This window comes from Diadema antillarum, unplaced genomic scaffold, assembly GCF_040938485.1.
Source record: "Diadema antillarum isolate AM-2024a unplaced genomic scaffold, OU_Dant_1.0 scf00000095, whole genome shotgun sequence".
In the NCBI taxonomy this organism is placed as follows: Eukaryota; Metazoa; Echinodermata; class Echinoidea; order Diadematoida; family Diadematidae; genus Diadema; species Diadema antillarum.
In genome coordinates, this window is record NW_027270984.1 from 1,813,193 (window position 1) to 1,833,780 (window position 20,588).

At 40.5% G+C, this 20,588-nt stretch overlaps 1 protein-coding gene across 1 annotated transcript; it reads right to left on the reverse strand.

Annotated features, from left to right (window-relative positions):
- Nucleotides 1–3,291: 3,291 nt before the first annotated feature.
- LOC139718507 (fibronectin-like) lies at nucleotides 3,292–19,095 on the reverse strand. Its single transcript, XM_071629981.1, has 11 exons — nucleotides 18,954–19,095; nucleotides 18,183–18,443; nucleotides 15,772–16,053; nucleotides 13,960–14,247; nucleotides 12,466–12,726; nucleotides 10,958–11,233; nucleotides 7,932–8,062; nucleotides 5,711–5,815; nucleotides 4,877–4,943; nucleotides 3,847–3,993; nucleotides 3,292–3,509 (listed from the first exon to the last, which is right to left on the reverse strand). Exons 1-11 carry the CDS (start codon nucleotides 19,093–19,095, stop codon nucleotides 3,292–3,294), a joined length of 2,178 nt encoding a protein of 725 aa, XP_071486082.1.
- Nucleotides 19,096–20,588: the final 1,493 nt, after the last annotated feature.

Consider the following 20,588-nt stretch of genomic DNA (forward strand, 5'->3'; position numbering starts at 1 on the left):
TCCATAATTCCAGAGACGAGAAGATTTTCTTACCTGTTTTTTTTGACAGAAAAACAAAAAGTTATAACTCCATAAGAATATTGGAGGGGCAAGCATATTTTATTTTTGCCCCCCATAACTAATTCCCGACATGAGAAGATTTTCTTGCTTTTGAAAGAAAACAAAAAATGTTGCCCCCACAAAAATATTGGAAGGCAAGCGCACCATTTGCCTCAACCCACATAATCATAATTCCCGCGATGAAAAGATTTTCTTGCTTTTTTGTTAGAAATCTGTCCAATTATTTCACCAAAAACTTAGCAGTGGCGTAACTACGGAGGGGGGGGGGGGGTGCGCCCCCCCCCCCCCCCATCCGCTGGTTAAAAAAAAGACTTACCAAAATAGTAATTCAAGGGTTAGTAAATTGCTTTTGAATGAAAGGGTGATCAAGAAATAAGATATTTTTCTATGATTTCTTTTAACCATAATTGAATAGGTATATAGTGTGCAACATTGTTCAAAAAGCCCAGGCCCGACAAAAGATTGTGATTCAGCGTGATTCCTGGTTGGCATTCTGCATATAAGCAGGATGTGCGCAGTCTCAGAACAGAGAAAAGAGTCGCTACACTGTTGCGCAATGTGATGCAGAATGTACACCTTTGTACCTTACGCTTCGTTATATCAAAGCTAGATCATTGATTTTGCAGTGTTGCTTTACATACTAGTCTATCCTGTCTATATAAAAATGTCTTGCATTGCCAATAAAAAGACTTGACCTGGGCTAATTCCTAACTTTTCCATGTACATAATACACACACACAAACAAACACGCACAATCAGGGGATGCTCTAAAGTGCAGATTTTGGACATCCTTCCCCCGCTTGGTCACTTCGATGCCACCTCGCTGGTCATAACTCCCCAAGTCATGAACATAAACCGACATTCTTGACTACCTGTGGCGGATCAAGGGGGGGGGGGGGGAGGCGCACCGGACGTCCCCCCCTCTTAATATCCCAATTGAAATATATAGCTTCAGACGGCAGTTTTTGGACTCTAAAATGTCAATATTTTCAAGCTCGCTCGCTCCCCTCGCTCACATCTAATTTTTATGCAATTCTTCTGATGTTACTGCCAGTAATTGTCAGCAGTTGCGCCCGGTGCTCCCCCTTAATTTCCAAAGCGAAAAAATATACCTACAAACGGCAAGTTTTTTTTTACTGTAAAATGTCACAATTTTCAAGCTCGCTCTCTTCGCTCGCTCGCATTAAATCGTTATGCAGTTCACCTGATGTTGCTGCCAGTAATTGCCAGCAGTTGCGCCCGGTGCGCGCCCCCCCCTTAATTTCCAAAGTGAAAAAATATGGCTAAGAACGGCAGTTTTTGGACTGTAAAATGTAAAATTTTCAAGCTTGCTCTCTTCGCTCGCTCGCATTCAATTGTTATGCAATTCACCTGATGTTGCTGCCAGTAATTGCCAGCAGTTCCGCCCGGTGCCCCCCTTAATTTCTGAAGCGAAAAGATATGGCTAAGAACGGCAGTTTTTGGACTGTAAAATGTAAAATTTTCAAGCTCGCTCGTTCCGCTCACTCGCATGTAATCGTTATGCTCTCTTGATATTGCTGCCTGTAATTGCCAGCAGTTGCGCCCAAATATACCTACAAACGGCAGTTTTGTTTTTTTACTGTAAAATGTCAAAATTTTCAAGCTCGGTCGCATTTAATTGTTATGCAATTCTCCCGATGTTGTTGCCAGTAATGGCCAGCAGTTGCGCCCGGTGCCCCCCCCCTTTATTTCCAAAGCGAAAAAATATGGCTCCAAATGGCAGTTTTTGAACTGTAAAATGTCAAAATTTTCAAGCTCGCTCTCTGCGCTCGCTCGAATTTAAGTGTTATGCCATTCACCTGATGTTGCTGCCAGTAATTGCCAGCAGTTGTGCCCGGTGCGCGCCCCCCTTAATTTCCAAAGCAAAAAAAATTTGGCTATACAAGCGGCAGTTTTGGGACTGTAAAATGTAAAAATTTTCAAGCTCGCTCGCTCCGCTCACTCGCATGTATAGTCGTTATGCCATTCTCCTGATATTGCTGCCAATAATTTGTCATTTCACACTGTCATTCCATAATCCATTTATAGGGGGGACAACCCCCTCCCACAACCTCCCCCCTTGCTCGTTCCGCTTGCTCGGGGTCGGTCGCGTTCATGACATCAGTGTAAGAATTTACCATTTATAGGCAAATTGTTCAATAACAATTTACTTCAAAATGTACTGATACCTTAAACAAGTGGGACTGTTTCAAGTCGATAAAACACGCAAAAAACTTGCATCAAATTGCACCATTTACAACATCAAAATGCAATTTCAGTTCTAACCCTCCCCCCTCGCTCGCTCCGCTTGCTCGGGCTCGGTCGCGTTCATGACATCAGTGTAAGAATCAATACAATAAGTTTATTGAACTGGTATAGTTTATAGGCACATTGTTCGACAACAATTTCCATCAAAAATAATGTACTGCTACCTTTAACAAGTGGGACTGTTTCAAGTCGATAAAAACATGCAAAGCGGCCTGCTTCAAATTGCACTATTTACAACATCAAAATGCAAAAAGTTCTCACCTTAGGAGGGGGGGGGGGGTTGGATACAACAGGCACTTCCACATCCTCCCCCCCCCCTTGCTCGCTCCCTCGCATACTAACACCCCCCCCCCCCCCCCCCCCCCCCAAGATGAAATCCTAGCTACGCCGGTGCCCTTCCCGCTTGGTTTCCCTATAAAAAAAAAAAAAAACAGTAAAAGTCTAGGGATTGACAGCTTCCTATATTCCAAATGTCTGTCCAAAAAATCTCGTGACATTTAGTGTCAAAACGCACCCACCTTGAAAAAAAGCTGGTGACGCCCCTGCTAAAACACAAACCATCATCAAATGCAAAATAGAAGGTCGACTGATAATCATATAAAATTCTTGCTCTTAGATTACATGTATATACCACCAGGCCGCTGAATGCGGTTTACAGAGCCTTTGGGTGTGGTGTCACGCCCTGGTTACACCCCAACCCACACCCTGATCATGTCCTGACCACATCCTGACCCATATAAGGGAAATTTGCCCCAGAGGACAATTAACCCCCCCCCCCCCCCCCCGACGAAATACTGGTTAGTGGTAATGTTAGAGTAAAGATTAGGGTTAGGGTTAGGTTTAGGGTTAGGATTAGGTTCAGGGTTAGGATTAGGGTTAGGGTCTGGGGTAATTGGTCCAGGGGGTAATTGCCCTAGACCCATCCTGACCACTCCTTGGCCAAGCCCACTCACCTATATGCAGTCAGCGGTTCCAAAGGACCGTTACAGATGGACTCCTCATCTGGACAAGGGGACTCGGTACCGATGGTGAAACGGGTCTGTGTGCCAGCGATTTGCCGCTTGCGCCGTCCCGTGATCGGCGCCGGGGCAAATATGTTGGAGGTTGCGTAGGAAGTCGTTGGGGAAGGAGGACCACAATTTGGTATCGCAGTGGAGGATCGTCAATGGTACGGTCCAAGACTGAATAAAGAAAGAGAAAAAGAAGCGAGTAAAATAGGAGGAAGATATGATGCTAACTGGAATCAGAATTGCTGAAAGTAATAAGGAATTGCTAAAACAATTGCTCTCTATATCTTTTTTTTTTTATTGTGCCCAACATGAAAACTGGTACATGTTACACACACCAATACTAAATAACATGACATCAAGACGAAATACAAACATTAAAGTTTATTGAAGTGAATAAAGATAACTGGAATGAACGGTAGCAATTGGCAACATCAATGGAGTAAATTAAGGCATAAATATTTCTAACCAAGACTCTCTACTTCTAGAATGCAAATCGTTGAAGACACACCTCCATCCTCGACCACAAAGACCTGGAAACCCGTGATGTCACCGTTCACATCAGAGAAAAGGTTTTCATCGATGACGACCGAGATGGTTGACGACGTGATGGCTAGCCTGTTGTTATCATCGATATCATTACCAGAAGGTTCAGGGTCTATGAAAAGAAGGAAAGCGAGTGCACAACTTCAAGTAAATACTGTTCTTTGACAGGGTACACAAAAATGAGGTTCTATGGAGTTCTAAGACACTACAGGTGTTTCTTGTTTGAATATAATCATACAAGTTATGATGTACACGATGAAGACATATGTGACCCGCTACAACAAAAGGATCCGAAAGTCGGGGAGGGCAATTTTCTGAAAATGACATGTCATTATCCCTCACTCTTCCGCTTTAATTGCATATATAACACGCCTCATAAAAGTACTCGGTTGCGGAGATATCAATGATTTTATGAGATCATGTCAAGTGGTCTAGGAAAATGGCGGTTTGAGAAAACCGGTTTGAAGTTTTCCTTTTGACGCAATCGTGATCAAGGGGAGGTAAGACAGTTTTAATCTCTTGACAATAGAAGGTACACTCCTAGCAACCTCCGCGATGTTCATTCAAGCTTAGCCCCAGTGATCTACGCACGACGAATCAGTAATCAGGATGCCACGCACTGACCAATGAGATCACTTCCTCAAACTAGGGGCAGAGTATATCTGTGGCACTAAATCCAAATCTTCGGACACATTTCTGCTTTGTATAAACTCGGAAAAAGCACGGCCCAAAAAAAACACTAATTTCTTGCCTTTCCTTTGATCATTATTTGAGCTTCGAAATTACAGCATTTATGATAGAGGAAACGTTAGACTACAAAATTATGCCAAAAACAGAAATTTGATGCTTTTGCCAATTTTGATGATCTGACTTCAAACTTGATTTTTTTTTTTTCATCTCAGCCATCAGCGACTTTCGGATCCTTTTGACGTGGCGGGTCACATATTACTGAATTCAGCTTTCCATCTAGGTATGATTTCATCAAACAAACTTACCTCCTGCGGTAAGGACGATCCTCTCGGACGTAGGTTCGCTGGAGCCTGCTTCATTGTTGGCTAGGACCTATTAAAGAGAAGAATAGGGCACAAAGATTAGGTACCAGGTTTAGACTGAAGTTCAATCTTCTTGCATCAGACAAAAGGGGTGTAAGAAGAAGATCCTGCATGACCCTTTGATTTAATTTTCCTACTTCGAAATATTTAAGTCTTTTTAGGCTCCATCTAAGGTGGAAAATATCACAAAGGGTATACCATGTAACTGTCTGTCACAGAAGAAACAGATATGCACACAGTATATGATGAAGCATTGTGAACCAATCACGTTCGAGGGTAAGTTTAGCGCAGCCACTTTTCCTCCTGTCCTTGCTTAATTGAAAACTCTGAAATATACTTTGTGTTATTTATTGGCGAAGAGCTACAGCTGTAGATGGAAATGGTTACACATTCGCCTACCAATAATCTCCACAAAATTTCCTAATGGTACCGTCACAGGCATATCAATAGAGACTGGCACACTATACTTTGTGCAATCAACACAAACACATACATGCAACATGCCATGCTGTAATAAGCTTTGAAGTCACTTCCAAACAATACATCAGCAAGACTTTACCTGAAGTATGCAAAAATGTGACTAGCCGTGACTCACAGTACTGTATATGGGGGGGGGGGGGGTGCTCTATACAGTCTCAAAAGCTAGCAGTTTGGTACACATTTTCTATAACTGATTACAAATGTATTTCAAGTTAAAGACTAGTGGAAGCTGGCACGGGAGAGATGACAGGCTTTGTCAAAGTTTTGTAAGTCATTTTCGAAAATAAATGTATTCACCTCAAAATCGTACACAGCTCCGGGGTTGAGATTGGCGATGGGCTCTCTGAACTCGACATCATTTGGACCTGCAGGTACCACTTGTGTGCCACTGAATGTTTCATCCTGGTTGGTGGGGAAAGAGAGAATGAGGTTAATGATTGCAATGCAGGTGCAGAGTTTGCCGTTGCTATATCAAAATGGCAATTACATAACTTTCTCACAGACATGCAGCATTACTACTGCTGCTGCTGCTGCTATCAGTATTGCTTATTCTTCTTCTGCTACTACTACTGCTACTACTACTACTACTAATAATAATAATAATTACTACTACTACTACAGTGTATTACTACTACTGCTATTACTACTGCAGCTACTACTACAAAACTGTATAGCAGTTAGTAGCAGTTAAGTAGTAGTACACTGCAGTAGTACAGGCTGTACATACTGTGAAGTAGTATAGTAGTAGTAGTAACTACTCTTACTGCTTCTACAACTAGAACTACTGATGTTAAAATTCTAATATAGTTGGAGGCCACATCAGCGTTCACCCACTTGTTCCTCGCAATTGAATTAATTACTTAACTAGAAATGTCGCTACGGCGACTGATGCCTCCGCCATAATGCATGATTCTCCTAATAGGTGTATAGTACAATGTCTTCACAATGTGTGATGACAGTTTCACATAACTGGCAAAATATCGAAATACCAGTAACAGGTTTGTCAGAAATATCTTGAATGTTCACTTTCCACGAATTGGGTTTGCTATAATTGTCTATTAAAGAGTGCAGGTACACATATTTGGGGAATTGAAAATTTTTACTTGACTTCTGACCGACCTTATTATAAGTTTATGCGTTGAGTATAATTTTGAAGGTATGAAGAAAGAGTGTAATTACAGTACAAAATATATCTTTTTTTTTTCATTTAAACCTGACCTTTGACCCTTAACCTTTGACCTTTGACCTTCTGGCTGGAAATTTCCAAGAGAATCTCCATTAAGTAATACATGTACATATATTAAATTTTAAAACTAATAATGCAATCATTGCATATATACTAGTACATGAGGGAAATAGTAACATTTTGAGGAGTTGACTTTGACCTTTGACCCCCTGACTATTGACCCATGACCTCTAAATTCCCTGGATAATCCCTGCCAGTCAGTACATGCATATGTATCAAGTTCCATGAAGATATATTGAACCATTTGCGAGAAAAGTGATATTGCAACATTTTCACCTAACCTTTGACCTTTTGACCTTTGACCTTATGACATGAAACTCTCTCTGGAGAATCTTTACGCAGTAGTACATGTCTACACTGAGTTTCAAAAAAATAACTGCGGGCATCGCATAGATATGGGGGAAATAGCAACATTTTTAGCATTTGACCTTGACCTTTTGACCTTTGACCTCTTGTCAATGTCACTAAAATCTACTCAACTAATTGTCCCATCATACATCATCCTTGGACCAAGTTTGGTGAAAGCTGCTTCATCCAGTTTGAGTTATCACGTAAACAGATAAATTTTAGGATTTGACCTTGATCTTTGACCTCTGTCCGATTTCACTGAAAAACTTATCAAGTAATTGTCCTATCATACATCATCCTCCAACAAAGTTTGGTGAAATTTGCTCCATCCAGTCTTGAGTTATCGCGTAAATGGATACAATTTCATGATTTGACCTTGACCTTTGACCTTTGACCTTCAGCCGATTTCACCCAAAATCTAATCAAATCATTGCCCTATCATACTTCATACTTGGACCAAGTTTGGTAAAATTCCAGCAAATATTACTCAAGTTATCGCGTAAACGAAAGCGGACGGACGTACGGATGGACGGACAACCCAAAAACATAATGCCTCCGGCACCACTTCGTGGCGGAGGCATAAAAAGTAATCATCGGTTTTTTCCTAAGAGCTACAGTATTTCTACTCCCCCCCCCCCCCCCCCCCCCCCCCCCACACACACACACACACACACACAAAATAATAGTGATCATATCACATCCTTATATACTGTATGTACAGTGTACTACGTTTTTGAGACAAAACTATGTGAGATTATTAATACACTGTATAATCAGTACAGGATGCCATAAACAAGTGTACCCCATCCCACTAGACACTGATGTCTGCCTACGTGTACTTTATAATCCGTTCAAGACCACAGTGGATTGTACTGCAGCCAAAGTGCAGCGAAGGGCTGCGAAGACCAAAGAGACAGTACTAACATTTCGCGTGCCAACGTAGGAGATGAGGTAGGAGGTGATGAGGCCGTTGGGCCTGTTGGGAATCCGGAAGAGGACATTGACAGAGCTGGGTGATGTCATCACGAGCATTAGCTCCTCTGGAGGGTCTGGTCCTATTTGTTTGAAAAGAAGAGAATTATGTCATACTGTATGTCTCCAAAAAAAAACCCACAAAAAAACCAAAAAACCAGATAACAACAGGACCCTCCACAATGACAACTTTACAAATAGTGAATCAATCCGAATACAATTTCAAGATATGAAACAGTACTATAACTTATTGCCCACATCTTACAGAAAACCCCATCTGATTTGCTTCAGTGATCAACGATAAATGAGGAGTTTTGTAGAGCATGTCAGGAATCCCTTCCCTTCCAGTTCTGTCCATGTATGTAGTTCCAAGAGCATCCAAGTACTAAACTTGGAAAAATCAGACCCATGGCATCCTGTAAAACGATCCACATTTGTCTGTGACCACTTAAACAAATTGAATGGGGTTTTCTGCAAAATAGAGCTAAGATGTTATATTTTCAGACTGTGAAGTAGCATTTAGACAAATTAATCATATTGGAAGCTATCGATGCCAAACTCTGATTGTAATTTTATTTTATATTTTTTTTTTTATTTATTTATTTTTTTTTTTTTTTGGGGGGGGGGGGACATACTGTACAGACATTGTATATATTGAACATGAAAATTTTGCTTGCATGAATCTTTCACGAACAGTTATTGTGCACAAAGCCAATACTTGGGAAAATACAATGCACACATTAATTTATGACTACAAAATGCATGGAATGGCAGTGGTAATTTGTGAAAATTCCATGCCATAAAAAGGGCTGTTGCCTCCAATTTGTAAGTCCTAGCGTTTGATGCTGCGAATGTTTCTGGTTTAACAGGAACACTTGACATCCCCTACAGGGGAACCACTGCTTCTGAGGGAAGATACAGTGTATTTCTCCAGAGGTATTGTCAAAGGGGACATCCAGTCCAAAAATTAGTTAGTCTGATTAAAAAGAGTAAAATCTTATGAGTGCAACAGTAAAAATTTGACTGAAATCGGATGAAAAATAAGGAAGTTATGAAATCTTTAAGTTTTGCTAATTTCTGCAAAACAGTTCTTGTACAATTGATATGAATATGCAAATGATTGACCTGACCATGTCATACCCTCACAATTTTCCATTGATCGTGTACAAAAAATGACGAAAATTCAATGTTTCTGTCATTGAACTCTGAAACGTGATGTACATAATGTAATTCCTGGTTGAATAACTTCAGAATGGTGATCAGATAGATATCAGGATTTGAGCGTCAGGCATAACTGCGTTTGAATGAAAAACTGGAAAATTCAAAATTTTATGTAAAAACTATATGGCAAGTTGTGAGGAGATGACACGCTCACTTTGCCAATTGCGTATTCATATTGACCATTAAAGAATGGTTTCCTCAAAAATAGGTGAAACTTCAAAATGTCATAACTTCCTTATTTTTCATCCTATTTTGATCAAAATTTTACTGTTGAACTCATAATATTTTACTCTTTCTTATCAGACTAACTTACTTTTGGACTCGATTCCCCCTTTAAGCGATTAATGCAATAATGGACCAGCCTGACAGAATATTTGTTACAATTACATACTGTATACTAGATGGTCTACATGAATAAATACATCATTTCAATTAATCTCCAGCCATCAGCAGCCAGTCAAATTCTGATATCATATGAAATGACACAACATTGCTGCTCGCAATATTTTAACAATTTCGATCTTTGCTGCATAAATCATGTGATTATATTATGACCAATCACTGAACAGTATTTATGGAGAGTATTCAATGTTCAGTATTATGTTTCTGCTATCTCTACCCGGAAATGATGGAATGAACAAACATATACATAAATAGAAAAGAAAAAGAATTGTTAATGGACAAAATACATAAATGTTTGGATGAATTGGAGGGTAAAGAAAAAAAAATGAAATTTAAAGTTTAACACATTTGTAAAAGTGTATGTGCAGAGTAGACAAGGTGTCTGTGTCTGTCGCCCATCAACTTTCCTAATGACCGATTCAGGTTCGTTGAGGGCAGCAGACAATTTGTGGCACTGGGCGCAGCCATTAGCTCAAATTGAGGTGTCCCAGCCGACCCCCCCCTCCTCTCCCCCACCCCACGGGCAACATGTTTATCGTGCAAAAGGTTTGCGCATTTAGCAAGCATTCGCGCACTCAGTACGAGATGCCTATCGGCTAAAACAGCCATGCCTCAGTTTTTCATTCCGTGCGCGTGCTAATGAGGGGATGGGGTGGGGGAGTGGGGAGGGGGGGTCGGCTGGGACACCGCAGTAATGGCACTGCCCATGCCGATAATACACAAAGCGCGTCACAGAATCGGTCAATAGGCTGTTATTGCTTATCAGCTACAGGTATCAGCTCCCCCATTAGCTTGGATATCATAAGTTATCATAAAGTTATTCTGCTTAACCAAATAATTCAGCGACTATGAGCCCTTCCCCTTTAATATACAGAGTCATCAGTGAAATGTTAAAGTGTTTGAACAATATGATGTGATTGATGAATTCCCCCTTTTTGAATTCATATCAGAAAATAACAATTTAGCAGAGATTAGCATGCATGTGAATGTGTGTTCCGGCTAACATAACTACATGACACAGTTGTACATGAGAATGTGACTAATGCTACTGTTTGACCCAATGACCAAGACTGGCGACACTTCATGGCTGAAGCACATAAAAAATGCAAAACCTTTCACATTATATATGACTTTCTTGCTTTTTGTTTCAATTCTCAAGGAACTTACACCGTTGTTTCAGTTGACTCGATGCTACATGTACTGTATCAAAGTCAACCAAAAAGGGGAATTTGTTATAATTTGGAACGTGATTGCAGTGTATAGCCCTCACAGTACAACAGATATCAGCAATGCATTGACAGTCATAAATATGTTTACGAATAGAGAGGAACCGTTCTATATTAGCACTGTCTTACGGCTGGAAAAGGTCCTCTGCCTCCACTCTGACGGCTCGCTGGTCACCGAGTCAACGACAGCCCTGACGTAAAAGTCTACGGTGAGGTATGGCTCGAGCCCCGTAAGAGTGAACATGTTCACGATGACGTCTTGTGGCGAGGACGGTGCGTAAGCGGTGCTGTTTGGCGAGTACGACACCTCGTAGTGGCTCCGCGGGAGGGCGCTATGCTCCCACGTGATGACAATGTAGGTCGAGGTCACCTCCTGGGTTGAGATTTGGCCTGGCATTGATGGACCTTTGAGTTTAACAGAATCCAGATGGGTTTAGAAATATGACACACGTGGCTGGAAACTCATTGCTTCTTCAGACACCTTGTTTTACTTGTACATGTAACCTATCACAACAATGATCGAAAGTCACTTTGGTAGGCACCACATAGACAGCTGTTAAACATGCATTAGTTTGAGAAGATCATTTTTCAATTACGAGGACTTTCTTAGTGAATAGACATTATATCATATCTGCCATCTTTATGAATCTTTTGGGTCAAAAATGACCAACAAGGATCAGACATTTCCAGGGTAGGATTAAATCAAATTTGTAATATGTCTCACAATGATTGTTATCAAGGGGAGAAATGCTGATAACAAAATTCATGCTTTCAGAAAACCTTCCTGGAACTGAACAGATAGAAACTGGGAAATGCAGTGCAGTGAAAGAACAGGATGAATGCTAAAAGCGTGGCAAATTTGCTGGTAATGCAATAGATCCTTCACAGTCTTTACTCGAGTAGTAACAGTTCAACAAATTTAGGAAAATGTACAATTTTTCCTTTATTGAAGTGATTGCACACCTGGCTGTGAAAACGCCTGGGCTCAAGGGAAGAAACATGGCCACATACAAATTGACCACATACGTCCACTTCATGCCACAAACTTCACATTTACAAAAGAACAATATCAAATATGCACTCGTAGTACCGTTTGAGCTGATATTGGTGTATGCAGATACTTTGGCAAACTGCTGCTACACATGTACATGTTGGTAATTTTGCAGTTGGAATGGTCTATACGTTACTTCACCTTTCACAGAATAAAGAATAAGTAACAAGCGACTCAATAATGCTTCTGAATGTTTCTACTGAGTGATTCCTTGTAGTGTGTTCTGCACTTGAAGTTCTGCACTACATGTAGCATGTTGTCACACTCCACATATTGCTACATCAAGACCCACACACTGTGATGACCTACTGCAGTTACTTCTTGCATGCGCTCCAGCACTGGCAAGGCTTAATTTTTATTTACTATTTTTTGAAGTGATATTCTTGCACATTAATGATTAGTGCATTTTTACATTTGTGTATTGTTATCAAGTTTGATTGCTATGACTGCTGATGAAAGGCACTTTGCAAACTTTGTGGCAAAAACACTATTTCAGCTCGTACAGTAAATGAATGGCGTGAAAGCAGCGAGTACTGTGAATGCCGCGCGATAATCTACAACTGACACAAGAAGTAGCAGCACTTACGGGTGGTGAACTCCGTCGCAGTGATGGCGCTCTCCTCGTCACCTGAAATCGTCTTCGAGTACAGAGTGTAGCCTGTGCCTGGATCCAGATTGTCAAAGGTCACCATGAAGTTGTCTGTGACCTCGGGACCCTGGAGCAACACATCGCTGGAGTCATGCACGGAGAAGGAGAAATTTGTGTGGAACCCTTCGGGCGCTGTGTACGATACTTCAATCGAGGTGGACTGGAGTTCGATCATGATATTGTTGGGTGGTAATGGAGCTGTGAATGAATGAAACAATGTTGTAACAAAGCTGCTGCATTTCAAGATGCATTGATACAAGATATTTAAACCACAAAGAAAGAACACTGTAATAAAAAAAAAAAGATCCACTCAAAATAAACTATTACAATGACATAGCTACATGAACAAGTTCCTCTGCATCTTAAAAGATCAAAATATATGCTCTCTAGTTCAGTTGCAAACACAACATAATGATTGCTCCAGATTATAAACTTTAGAGGGATAACACAGTGTACACATATACATTGTATTCACTGTACTATTCTTTAAGTTGAGAAAGCCAAACAAAACTGTACTGAAAATTCGTCTGGTTTTTGTCTGTGAATTCTCTCATGCAACACTTTACAAGCCTAGAACAAACAAATTTCACGAACCAAGCATACGGTATTGCGTAAGATAACCTCCTCAACCTTCAACATGTCTCGATATATATGTGACACACACAATAGAACACCCATATTCTACACAGTCCCATTGGTTGCCGATAAGGGCTTGTATTAGCTTTAAGGTTCTTACACTTGCATTTAAATATCTTCTTGGAAATGCCCCTGGCTATATCAGTAAACATAAGCCAGCACAGATATCAACCATTTTGTAATCTATGTTCACACTAAAAAAAGATAATAATCTCTCCTCTCTGACTTACTGTAAAAGTGGATATTTTTGCGTGAGTAATTTTTCGCTCTTGGCTGGGTAGGACAAGTCTCACATGTTTTTATTTCCACAGAATCAAGACATCAACTACAGAAACACATGGCAAGCAAAAATATTCCCATGCTTTCTATTTTTCTAGTTTATGCTTGCTTGAAATGTGTGAAAGTTATAACACCACAACAATTTCCACTTTTACATTAAGTGTGAATCCAAAGACATTTGATGATATGGCTGTTGCAAAATTGGCACTAGCATTACAGAACAATCTCTCCAAAGAACAATAGACACATTACAGACTTTGATAGATTTAAATTCGCGATAAAAACTCACATTTTGATCATCTTTCATGTTATTTTACGTGAACATTGCAAGTTTATATTCTTAGTTATATAGACATGTATACAGACTATCTTATGCTATGCGTATCTACAAACTGAACAATAATCTTGTTTGTGACTATTATCATATGCACTTACTGCTGACAGTGTTACAAATTACAAATTACAAATTTGGTGTATTAAGCTTCCTATTGCATAAGGCCAGAAACTTGTACTAACTTGTCCGGGCAATATCAGTGCCTCCTTCGCCAAAATTCAATGTTCCGGAGCTATTGACAAAGGCTTCCACCACAAACTGGTACTCCGTGCCTGGCAGCAGGCCAGTCAACGTGTGGGAGCGGTCCGAGGAAGAGATGTACACTGGGGCGGGGTCGTCGCCTGTGGCAGGTGGGCGGACATTGGCGGCTAGCCGGAATCCGGACAAGACATCGGCGAAGGTGACCGTCCACGACAGGTCAGCCGTCACGGTCCCAATGCTATCGACGGTAAGTACAACGCCACCAGGGTCTGAATCAGCAGGCAAAGAAAAGGTCAGGAACACGTCTCGTAAATGATACAATCATCCTATTTCAGTGAAGTTCCGCTAATTAATCTGAGCAATCAGTCATCATATGCTAGCTAGAAAATGATGTGTGGCAAATATGCAGAAATTTCTGGTTTTACAGCATCCAATTTCCCTAATATCCTAATTGTGTCATCCTGGCTTTCCTGTGGCATGGAGCAAGGCACATTGAAACACCTACAGTGAGCTTGCTAACCTACAACCAGGTCAGGTTTGGAGGGATTCACAAATGCTGAAGGCATGGCCTGGCAAGTTAACCCAAGTGCTTGCTTGGGCACATCATCTAAATGTCACCTCCAAACAAAAACTCAACGACAGTGTAGATCATGAGCGATTAAACAACATGTTGCTACACAAAATCACAACAAATTTCATCTTAGTAGTTTGCCTGTGTGTGTCAGGGTAAGGGCGATCATTATTATTCCTTTGCCACAGGTCATTAGCCAGCACGCGGTATAATTATGTACATGTACGTGACCCTGCATCACAAAAATCATTAAAAAAGTTGCTAGCCAAGGAATTTTTGTTATAGACAGACTCAAAGAGAGCAGACTCTAGAGGGAGGTATAACCTCTGAACAAGTGTCTGATGGGAAAAGAGACTTTGAGTATGGGGTCTTCTGTATCAAGCATCCAGTGGTGCCCCTCTGCAATGAATGGGACCAAAAAAACAAAACAAAAACAGGAAATAACAACCCCTACGAAGGGATTAACAGATTAAGCTGACACTGACCACACTCAGTAATTAAGCCCATTGTATTCTTAACTAGTATCAACTTTCAGTCGTGAAGCACAATATTCTTACAGATTATAAGATTTGAAAGCAAAGAGTACTATGTAAATGGTCATTGAGAAATGAAAAGGGTCTGCTAGGACTTACATCTAATCATATTACTTGTGAACAAATTATTCTACAAAAGCTTTAACAAAATCACATTTGCCTCTTGATCCTTAACTTAAGAATTATGTAGGAAAAGAATCAATTTGTCTGAAATTATATATAACTAAAGATAGTCTTGGATGATCCACTTTACCACACTGTATTTGAGTCTTGCAGAATTAGGCTGTGCGACTTTTTGTTGATTTCGAGATGCATGGTCACATATGTCATTGTGGAGAGAGAATTAGCCTTTGGACGGCCTTTAGGCCTACTGTTGATTCCTCCATTTTTGATAACATTTATTGTACAGGGTATCTTGCATAATGTAAGCTGTAAATATTGTAATGCTTGCATTCTCTTTTTCCTTTATGTGGATGAATTGAATTGAACTGAATTGAATTACAGAATGCAGACCTCCCAACCTTTCTGACTGAAAAATAGGGATGATATGGCTCAAAAGCAGGAAAGAAAGAGCAGTTCCCATAGGAATGTGAAGTAACATTATCCAGAAATATAGGAAATTCCTGTTGAAACAAGAGCTAGGAATGGTCAAAATTCAGTATGGTTGGGAGGTCTGAGAATGGCCTTACCTGTGGCTTGCATGACTGGATCACAGCTGTCGCTTCGTCTGCCGTTATCACCGCTGGCGGTCACGGTGATCTCGTAAGTTTCTGCAGGCGTGAGCGTGTCAAAAGTGGCAGTGTAGTCAGTACTGCCATCCTCTGGGATTGCGGGGTACACAGCGCCACCACTGTTGGGGCTGATAGCCAGGCTGTACTCATTGACATTAGCGGCACCTCTGGGCCGAGACCAGGCTATTTCAATTTCACGGGACGTTACACTGGTGACCTCGACATCCGGACATGCCAAATCTGTGGAGAAGAAAAGAAAAAGTACAATGTAAATACGTGTTTGACCGTAAAGACGGAATATTTTGCAGTGTGATTTTTTTTTCTTTCAAAGAATTTTATTCTTGACAGAACTACAACGCATCTCGAAAATGAGAACGTGTGAATATTTGGGGACAGTCTAATTTTGTAAAACAATACTCTCATCTGCAATATGGTAAGCAGGTGAACTGCACTGATTCGTATGTGCACATACTCATGATAGTGACATCTTATATGGATGATGTAGGGTGTGTAAAGTTTCAGCTCAAGGTCAAAACCTATGGGGTTTATTGGAGAGGTGTTGTGGTCTAATAAATGTACACTTTCCTTTCAACAAGTACTGAGGGCACGTATGTCTTTTGAGTCAGTCATATTATCCAGTATGTCCATTAGAATGTTAACAATGATCACAGTAATTACATTTATATAGTCCTTAAAGGGGAAGGCTAGTAACTGATCAGTGGGAATCAGTGGGAATGCTGGAGGATTATTGTTCCAATCCTTGTGGGATTCATTTAAGAGTACATTATATATCTATTGTTGTGTGAAAATCATTGCTTCAGACATGTCAGAATGGTCTCATATTCAAGTAATGTGCAGTTTAATGTTTCCAGGTTAGCGTGCCTGGTCAGTGACGGGGCATTAATCTGCACATTACTTGAATATGAGACCGTTCCAAAGCAAATAATTTTCACACAACAGTAGATATATAATGTACTCTTAAATGAATCCCACAAGGATTGGAACAATCATCCCTCAGCATTCCCACTGATGCCCACTGATCAGTTACTAGCCATCCCCTTTGATACAAAAGTGTAGGTATCAAAGTACACTTGAAAAAAATTATATCAAACATAAAACACTGATAGAAAAATGATAGTACTACAACTAATATTTAGCAGCTATCACAAGCATTAACTATTCAAATACATGTACACTTTGTAAAAATGTGTAAATACACATTTCTAGATGTTACATATATCTTATTACCTAACATAACTGTCGTAATTATTACATCTCACACAACAAGGATGCGTCTGAGCACATTTCAAAACTATAAAGTACTGCATCATACATGTACCTGCGCCAGAGGAGTGCTCAAATACTCCAAAAGTGTACTGTTACGTACTGTACTGCACCACGCTAAAAGTGGACCACTTCCCGATGTGCTCCGAAAAGTGTACTGTGCTGTACCCTACCATGCCAGAGCATGGCGTCAAACCCCCGTTTGAGGTGAGACCCCATCGCCAAATGAAGCTGATGGGGTGCTATACCCCCTAACGATTTGTCGTTTGAGAGTTGGGAGTTGATGTACTTGCCCACTGCAAAATATCTTTCTACTCAGGCGTGGCAAACCTGGAGGCCAAGCCAGGGTTTAATGACTACAACAGCTGTCATATTACGTAAGAGCATGATAAGGATATCTGCCTGTGGCAGACCATTCAAAGTGCACTCAATTTTCTCTATTCTTTCTAAACTTTTAGATTTTATATTCTATTAAGAAATTCTATAGTCATCCGTTTTGAATTTCGAACGAAAAAATTTGACCCATAAATAACGAAAATACAGGAATAAGAAGGAGAGCATTGCAGAAGTTTGTTGACACACACACGCACCATGGAGCTACATAGCCCATGCCAAAACCAAAACAATCTCCTCCTCTCGCGGGTGCCCCCCCTGTGGCAGTGACTGATGCTTAGATTAGGCCAGGGTCAAGAAACAGGTGTTTTATATCTTTGGTTTTTAAGTCCTTGATTGCCAAGATATACACTGGCATTGTCTACAGGGGTGTAGCTTCTTCAAACGAGAGATTTGCCTCATGTAGTGCTCAAATGCAAAGTGGTCTAAAAGCGTACCGTTCCGGAAGGTGGCATGAGAAGAGTGTGCGACACACCACACTATTCATCAAGTCATAATGCAAAAAGCCGATTCTCTTTTGTTTTGAGACACGTACCTGTTTGAAGCGCAAGTGCGCAAGGTGCCTGACACTGTTGCTACAAAACGCTTGAACACTCCCAATCTGGGAGAGTACGTACATTACGGTATGGTTTGGTTCGGTACAGTTCGGTTTGCCTTTGAGCGTAATTCTAAACGTGGCCCCGCATACTTACACAGCACGACATTGCTGTAGAAGGTTTCACCCTTCACATCGCTGCTCTTCAAGAGTTGGAGTCTCACGGTGTAATCCTCCCCTGGGATGAGGTTGGTAAAAGTGTGGGTGCGGTCGGCATCACTCTTCAGCTGAGTGTGGGCATCCGTATTGGACGGATCAACACTGAGCCTGTAGGAGTCAAAATCTCCAATGGACTCTGGCCAGGAGACAGTCAAGGTAGTGTCCGTCATGCCTTCAATGTCGATGGGCTCTCCGATACCTTGGGAGAGAAAAGAAAGACACGAAAAGATGATAATCCATCCAGAAACAGATAGATTGACCAATAGCACGTGTTGTAAACAACGGTTATAAATGAGTTGCAAACCACAGTTATGTGTTGTTATTTAGGAGCAGCAACTCTTCTTTAATAGTCAACACACACATGTTTGGTTTATGAAGAATTAGAGTGGGTGGGATGCATCATCAGAGTCATGATTGGTGTCACTCTTATCTCCAAGACAATTCGAGAAGAAGAAAAACTTTCACATTTCATGAAATCATATCCTCTATTTTAATTCAAAATTTTGAATGAAAGTAATCCTATTATTTGCCTAGAAAAATCTATTAAAAAAAAGGGAAAAAAGGCAAAATTAAATGTGATGTGTACATAGTACTTCTGTAATAATGGTAATGCACAGGTTGAAGTAAAATTAGTTTCTAAATGGACAAAATAGTTTCTAAATGGACAAAAAAAAATACAAACAGAACTAATTGTGCACTTCACACTTACCTTGGCACCTCAGCACGGTCTGGACGCATTCCACTGGAATTTCATCTTGAGAGGACCCAACCAGCGTGAAGTCGGCGCTTGGCGCGCTCAGCTCCACGCAGAGGTAATTGACGACATCACAGGACACGTTGAATAGATCCATTATGACATCCTCGTTAAACTGAATCTGGCTGTCTGGAGCAGCCGGAGCTGTAAGGCCGCTGAGGGTGACATTGCCATAACGCTCTCCAGAGCCATCATCATACTTACTCACAAAGACCTGTAAAAAAAATGTATTATTTGTGACCATGCATTTAACAAAACAAACAAAATGTTGCATGCATTGATTTTGTGTGAGGAATCAAAATAGGTGGAGCAGGTCAACCCAGTCAATCTTCATAGCAAGTATTCTTCTACATTATGCTACAGTTTGGGACATAAAACAAACGAGGATTTGTGCTTTTAGCAGTTTTTCAACACTCTTTTTTGTTTTTGTTTAGAATAGTGTGATTAGGTGTGTCTAAGAGTCCCCTTTTCATACACACTTTTCACTTTCAACTCCAATAACCATTTAAAAGTTAATGCTACTGCTTTGAAAAATGGTATTAGGCATGGACAGAATGTGTTAATAGGGCATGATCAATTTCAGCTTAATCTGATAAGCCCTTCATTGTTTTTGCCATAAACTTTTACATCCTCTCTTTTGTCCAATTCATTGCCTATAGCTGCAGCTAACAGCCAGAGTGAGCACTTGAATATAGCCTATACTTCAGAGGCTCTTTTCTCAGCACATACTTTTCCAGAATGCTAGCTTTCTTTCTACTGCTTTAGGCAGGTTTGAATAATGCATCATTTTAAAGCTTAAAGTCTGATTTTTCAGAATCTGGGGGGTGTTTCATCAATGCTTGTCAGCGCCGACAACTGTAGGCGCTGACCAATTTCAGCAAAATCCTTGGTTTTGATTGGCTGAGATGCTTTGGTCACTGACTGTTGCTATGGTGATTCAAGTTGTCAGCGCCAACAAACGTTGATGAAACACCCCCCAGCTCTTTACTAAAAATCTCTGTCTGGCGACTTTTTGTTGGTTTTGTGAAGCAGGGTCACATTTGTAACGGTAGAAAAAAACCCACACCTAATTGTGCAATGCCCCTTCTGAAGTACAGGTACTCACAAGCGATGTATAAAATTGTAAAATCATAGTGCTGACCCATATTGGAGACAAATACTTGCTGTAAAATTCAAAATTTCACATATACACTATGTAGAGTTTGCATTTGCATAAAAGTCCATGATTTTTAGTGCTATCTCACAGATGTCTCCATACACCTTCGGGGCCTAAGATTCTCCACAAAATATGTTGCCCTTGCTGACAAATTGCTGAGGGTACACTAAAAGATTTAGGTGAGAAAATGAGAGCTTATCTTGGAGGTCACTGATGAGATTGTTTTTGAACTTCAGAGGTCACCAAGATTGTTTTTGAACTTCAGAGGTCACCAAGATTGTTTTTGAACTTACAGGTCCCGGTTCTTTGGGAACAGTGAGTTAAAGAATTTTCAAGATATGACATTTAGTGAACATGTGTAGGTCTGTTGCACCACAAAACATCCTATCATACAACATTTTCGCGATAAAGCCTAAAATATATGGAGATATCTG

What these genes read in the sequence shown, in the direction of transcription:
- LOC139718507 (XM_071629981.1), bottom strand. Translation starts at nt 19,095, where the DNA reads ATGGATCTATTCAACGTGTCCTGTGATGTCGTCAATTACCTCTGCGTG. An exon ending in CCTACGTTGGCACGCGAAAT is followed by an intron (nt 5,816 to 7,931) that starts GTTAGTACTGTC and finishes CCCACCAACCAG; the next exon opens with GATGAAACATTCAGTGGCAC. An exon ending in GATCGTCCTTACCGCAGGAG is followed by an intron (nt 3,994 to 4,876) that starts GTAAGTTTGTTT and finishes TTCTTTTCATAG; the next exon opens with ACCCTGAACCTTCTGGTAAT.